The 6973-nt window shown below is 30.2% G+C and overlaps 1 protein-coding gene across 2 annotated transcripts; it reads right to left on the bottom strand.

Moving 5' to 3' along the window:
- Positions 1 to 721: 721 nt before the first annotated feature.
- On the bottom strand, positions 722 to 6289 carry LOC124539377. 2 transcript variants are annotated; one of them, XM_047116759.1, is made up of 2 exons: positions 6217 to 6289; positions 722 to 4356 (listed from the first exon to the last, which is right to left on the bottom strand). In XM_047116759.1, the coding sequence occupies exon 2, from the start codon at positions 4339 to 4341 to the stop codon at positions 799 to 801; it is 3543 nt and encodes a 1180-aa protein (XP_046972715.1). In that variant the 5' UTR covers positions 4342 to 4356; positions 6217 to 6289; the 3' UTR covers positions 722 to 798. The 2 variants fall into 2 exon arrangements, with proteins under 2 accessions (XP_046972715.1, XP_046972714.1); XM_047116758.1 differs by lacking the exon at positions 6217 to 6289 and adding an exon at positions 4470 to 4644.
- Positions 6290 to 6973: the final 684 nt, after the last annotated feature.

Here is a 6973-nt window from a genome sequence, read left to right as displayed (position 1 = left end):
GAGAAATAGTATAGTACTTGGTTTATGGTCGATTAGTTTCAGCTTACATGCCTTATAGTTATTTTAGTATTAGAAAGGTATTAAAATTGAAATAACTAAAGAATATATTTAATTCGCTATAAGATACAATCATATGTATAATATTTGCGTCCATCTTCAGTTTTAAATATAATGTGCTCGTGTAAACTGCCCTTAAAATTAATATCCGATTAAAATCAACATTTCCTATTTTCTCGTTTATGTGAGCACTGAATGTATTTATTAGCGTGTTTGGAATTCTATTGAAAACCCTATTTTTTGTAATGTGTAAGGTCGAGTAATAATTATGTATTATTTGAATTAAAAAAAAACTTATGTTTAAAATAATACCCTAAGTATTACTCGATCCGTGTAACGGTGATGTAAAATGCTTTATTATTAGCATTGCGAAGTAGCTAATTAAATATTTGTTGTTATGTAATTATTTTTTATACGAAATATTGATAAACGTTGCATTTTTGAGTAGAATATAAATTTTATGTTTGCCTAACGGTAATGCTGTTTTATTTATTACATTCTAACTTCTGTAAGTTAATGCTGGGCAAATTTACCTATTCATTAACACGAGAAAACATTTCCACTGCTAACTTAGAACGTCAAAACTAACTACTAATTCTTTCCAATGGGTAACCATTACTAACATTTACTGAGTAACGTTATTAGACAAATAAATACAAGGTACTACACGATTATATAACATCTTTTATTTAAATACATAGGATACATTGTTTAATGATTACAACACATATACATATATTTTCAATTAAATTTCTGATACATATAAGTTATAATTTCGTCGTTTCCAAACTTGATAACTTTCTCCGCAATACTGCCCAGCTTGTGGTAACTTGTATACCGTGAACCAAGAAGAGTCAATGTGATTAAAAATGTCTCCGGTACTTGACTGTTCGTTAGAAGATTACATATGCACATCTCCAAAACATCTCTAGTTAAATTTGTGTTATATAACATCGTGTCGATTACATTGGAGATAATATCAGTGATATTAGCATTCAAGCTACAATAATAAATGTTTTTCTCTTTGAGATCATTTATAAACGAGATCAGCGCGTCAGTAAACCCAGCAGCTATAACCAAGGTATCCAAGTGGTCATAGCTTAGTTCTCCGTTTGCGTCAATCTTTTTGGGGCCCACAACTTTCTTAGAGATTATAGTTAAGTTGTAATTCCAGTACAATAGATATATTTCATGCATTGGAATCGATTGTAGGATTAGATCCATTATTTTCTCCAATATGGGCACCGTCTTTATTTTATCTGTGATATTGCAGGAATATTTTAGTATTTTTTGCAGAATCTCCAATAAAAATCGATGAATTTGGAATTTATGATCCGATTCCGCTTTCAGTTCGATGCACTTTTTAATAATAATCGACGCTAGTTCCCAGCTTCTATTCATTTCCTTTTCGTTTTTATAATTGACTATATATGTAACGGCAAGGATCCACTTCTCGTAAATAAGTGTGTTGTTTCCCCACGTGTTGTCAAACATTTCTACCTTCTGTTTAAAATTCGTAGGCTCAACCATCTCATCTAATATTTTAGTGCGACAAAACTCCATATCTATACAATGGATGTTCTCCCCTATCTCCCTTATGATCATAATTTTCCTATCGACGTTCTTCGATTTTTGATCTGAAAATTTGTCGATCGCCTTCCAAGCCGATTCCAGATAATCACCTTTCAGATTCTCTGGCAAGTAGAAAGTCAAGAGACTAAAAATGTCGTCGTCGTCATCCTCGTTTAAATCTAAAGTACAGGATTTCAATACTTCATAGAGACTCAGTTGCAAATTATCATCCAATGTGTTTATATAATGAAACAGAGACATGTAAAGGATTTTGCGCAGTGATACATTCTTTGTATTTTTCCAGACATCCGTTATCAATTTCTTTAAATCTTCAGAATTGAAGCACCGGAAAGCTAATCTTAAACCATGCTTCTGTACCGATACTGGTGCATCGAGAATGGCAGAAATAAATTGTATGGAGCGCTGTTTTGGTAAGTTTGCTACATAGGAATTCAACATGGGCAAACAAAAGCTCAAGTAATCACCTTTTATAAATTTCAATACAGCTGGTAAAGGTACAGGTGGCCTTGAGTAATAAACAAAGCGACAAATACCTTCTTGAATCAATAAAAGGTTTCGGTCAATCGTATCATGCGCTACTTTTGAATCTGTCGGTGAGTACTTAGTTATAAAATTAATTTTGTAATTATTATCCGCAATATGAAATATACCATTAATTACAGTAAAAACAAGATTACGTTTGTATGCTAAATCTTCTTGTAATAACAATTTTTCAAAGATTTTTATGCAATTTTTAGTGATATCATTTGAAAAATATATTCGTAGTTTTTTCATTAAAGTGTTCAGATTACTGCAGATCCAGCCAGAAGAAAGTTTATCTATTGCATCCGGTAACACATTTAGAAATTCTGTAGTGTCTTTTTTTAGTAAGCGAATTAATGATGCCGGTGTTAGGGAAACAGGTACATCCTCAGTAGTTTCCCTAAACAGTTCTCTATCTTTATAATTGTCCCAGTCAAGTTTTATATATTTATAAATAATATCCGGGCAGTCATCTTTTGTCTTATTAAAAAATATCAAAACATCTAAGAAGGAATTAATTATGTTATTTATTTGATCTTTATTGTCATTATTGTATTCTTTGTCATCAAATCTTTTTATTTTTTCACTGAACAATTTTTTGAAAAACTCAAAAACAAGATCACTTTGATCGTCAGTTAAATACCTGAAGTGTGGTTTGAAATATTGTTCTATTTCATATAAATATATTCCATCAACTTGAAGGTTTGATGGTATATCTTTGTTATGTATTATGTAATAAATAATGGCAAGTGCTTTGGTAGAATTCATGTACTCTCCTGTAAAACTTTTCATACTGTGGAATATTTTGTTAATAAAATTCCAACATGAATCATTAACATTGAAAATATTGTGCAAGTCAATGATTTTATTCAAGAAGTCTTGTTTGTTAAATTCTATCTCATTCACATGTCGCTCATAGTAATATTTGGTCAGTTTCTCCAAGTCTTGTTCATTCCTAACAGCAGATACTAAAACTTTGACCATTTCAGCTCGTTTAGACCTGTCATCAGTTTTAAAAATGTATTTTTTTATACCATTGAATGCAAGATCAAAATTAATGAATTGATACCAAATGTAATCTTCACCAGGACCCAACAGTTCCTTGCCTTGCTCTATATGCTTCAAAGCCCATAATTCCCTTTCTTCAAATGTTAACAGCCGATGATACTTGCGTTCATAAAAGTTTTTACTCATTTCAAATTCTTTGTCATGATATTTATTCATGAAAATTTGTCTTAAGAAGCTGTAAATTTCATTAGATGGTATCAAGCTCAATATGCTTTTATATGTTTCATAAAAATCCATGTACCAGAAATGATTTACATCACAAGGTAACAAAGCAACAGCATACTGCTTTGCATCTTCAGCAGAACTATATTTCACAATAGTTTTCATGTTTAAGTTTTTTACATATAGAGAAGGATTTTTTAGGACTCTCTCTTTATGCTTGGTCATTATTTGTTTAGAGAGCCGTTGCCCCAATTTTGGCTCATTGTAACGGTCTTGGTGACCATATTCTTCAAATAAATTTAAATATTTTTCTTTTGAAATACAATACAAGTAACGAAAATGAATGACTTCATCTTTTGTGAACATTTGCTGACTTCTTAATCGTTCTAAATATTTTTCAATGAGAGTGAATGAATTTCCAAAAAATTCTTTCAAATCCAATTTTGTGTCAATTTTAGTTTTGTTTTCTATGTACTCGAGTTTGTGTGCTTCAGATGTAAAAATAAGGAATTTTAATGCACAATCTTCAAGTTTTACTTTTAAACAATATTTATAGAAATTAAGCATTCTTTCTTCATTTCTCACGTGACATGATATAGCAGACAACATTTTCTTTTTCATCTTAAACGACATCGATGGAAAAACATTGTGATGTAAATAATCCGGATTTATTATTTCGGAAAAATTATCTTCATACAGCCATTCGCACTTTAAAGCTCTCGAAATGTACAATGAATCTCCACATTTAAGCGTTTCTATAATGTAATCAACGTTTTTGTATTTCGAAGCAACGTCAATTTTAAACAATCGATCGACATCGGTATTTTCTTCGGAAGATCGAATTTCATCGAAGTCTGTTTTTTTGGAAAATGCATCATTAACATGTTTATTCAAGTTTCGTTGTCGCTGTGGTAGATTAGATCCTACTATATCCAACATATTGGTGATTTTCTTCTGAAACAAGTTAATACTTAAATAAATAAACGGAAATACTTATGTATTCAAGTAAGAGTATACCAGGTAAAAGCTTTTTATTTTGATAAAAATAATTTATATTAATTTCTTACTTATTTATTATGGCCGTAATGTATTATATTATTAATAAAACATATATTTTCTTAAAATGTTAACGTAAAATGGCTATTGTTTATAATTATCAACACAGTAAATATGTTTTTTAATATTTTATTTGACGGTTGACTCCCACTTCTCAGTCTCATACGACTGGCTCATCTTCATAGAGCACAGACTATAAATTTATAAAAGGTGATCTCATTGCAAAGGGCTACATCGATGATACTATCGATTTTATCGACGACAACAAAGCAAAGGTATTGAAATTATTTACAAATAAAATCTAAATCCTATATATGGCACATACATTAAATTTTATTCCTTAATAATGGTGCAGTGTAAATATTTATATTTAGTTTAAATTTCTCCTGTACTCTATTATTATAAATGAATAATAAGGTAGCGGGCAGGGTATATTAATAAAAAAACAACATTTAGTCATAATGGTTTTGTTTTTGTGTAGTAAAGAGGTAATGAGCAATATCTAATCATATTCAAGTCTCTATCGTAATTAACATTTATGAGTATATTAATAAACCTTAGCATTATAATTTAAAAAGGGCGCCTTTTACCACCGGAAATCTAAGTTTCTGTCTAAATCCGTTTTATGTCACCGAGCGAGATTCTTCAATGACATATATTACTTATCTCCAGAGCGAGTGTCGAGCGAGGTTGTGTTTGCGGTATAAATATTGAAAACTGTAGCTATCGAGTGTCGTGTTGTCGTTATGATGCAATAGAAATATAATTATAATATATGAATTATTTTGTGTTTTATTGTGTGTGTACCAATATGAAAGGTGAGTTAGAAGTCCAAAGGCTTATAGGGGCTTAACATAACATATTAGTTCTCAACATTTGTCGCGATGTAAAGAATGGTTAATATATATACTTTAATACATCTACTGGTTAATATATATACTTTCAGCGTCAATGTCTGTGGTGACTATAACTCAACCGGTAGCCCAGTTGCCCGTCTGCCTACCTACATGATTAATAAAAAAAATCACCTTATTAAAATGAGTTTAGCCTATTCCAACTAAAAAAGGTAAAAACCGACGTTGATCCGATATAATTTGCCGACTAAGAAAAATCTAAATATTCATTATGGATTTTCGACAAAATTTCGTTTTAAGCGACGACGAAGATGTTATAGGAACTATGAGAGTAAAATTTAAGTTGATATGATTCATCAAATACAATAGAATTGTATTATAAAGACACAGATATTAATCAAGAACTATTAGTAGCGCACATTTATTAGTAGTAAATCACATGAAATAGGTAAATCTAAGGCTTGTTTAATTTTAATGCTTCTTTGATCGAAGTATATTATAGAAAACTTAGTTTAATCTGTCAGTATGATTATAATAATAAATTTAGTCTAAAGTACACATGCAAGTAAAAGTGAAAGACGATATGGTTAGAAAGAATATTACTTGTGAGATGACGTTCGACAAAGAGGCATGGAAGCGGAAGACATGCTGCAGAATTGGGATAAGGGCAGGAGGATGGATAAATATAATTATATCAAATTAAATGTTTCTCTTTTTTCTCATTCTTATGTATTGGTTATACTCGTGGTTCTGAATGAGAGGCGAAAGCGGCGTCTTGTCTCAGGGACTTTTGAATATAAACAACGAGAACAATTAATTTCTGTGCCTAATAATAAAATATATTAGACTATTAATAATTAAATAAAACTATTATTAACATAAACCAAACAAAATATTTACTTACTGCTAAGTGCACAAATTAAGTCGTCAAATATTTTCAGTGTAATCAGTGATAACGTTTTATCTCCTGATACGTGTGTTTTTTTTTACAAATTAAACTTTAAATCGGTGTATAATCTGTTTTTTACGCTAACGATACATACATAAAACCTACTTTGCTAAGAAAAATGAAAATCAAATTTACATTTATTCATTTTGAACAGTTGTAGTTTGTTTTAGTATTATTCTTAGAAAGTAAATACCTGCATTTGTGACTTTCTACCTATTGATATCTCTGATATGAAAAATTATGCTTTTTAGGCTATGTATGATCAACATTAAAAAGATTTTCATGATACAATGTGGTTTTGTTAATATAATAAGCACGTTTTTAAATATGTAAATATAAAAATGATCCTTAACCGAATATTGGCTGGAACAACTATCAAAGTTAATAAAAAATAATAATAGCTTTGTTTACGAAAGGATAGAGTAATCACCAAATGTTTAAGCATTAAGCCCATTACAAAATAAAAAAAAAAGGTATAAGAGGTAAGGAATAAAGAACAAGGAATAAGGAATAATACAGCAACCAAAACACAATAGGCGATAGGCTACAATATTCAACCAATCAAAGCAGTTGAAAACCTGCTACTAGTTACGTGCTGCTGTTAGTTTTACGACACTTCGTTGAAAAAATGCACTGCGATTGGCTGGCTATAAGAAATAAATCCCCACCGCGACGGAAATTCTATTCTTATTTATTATTCCTTATTTAGAAT

Source organism: Vanessa cardui, chromosome 22, assembly GCF_905220365.1.
Source record: "Vanessa cardui chromosome 22, ilVanCard2.1, whole genome shotgun sequence".
Classification (NCBI taxonomy): domain Eukaryota; kingdom Metazoa; phylum Arthropoda; class Insecta; order Lepidoptera; family Nymphalidae; genus Vanessa; species Vanessa cardui.
Note: the sequence above shows the minus strand (reverse complement) of the source record. Positions and strands in the feature narration are given on the sequence as shown.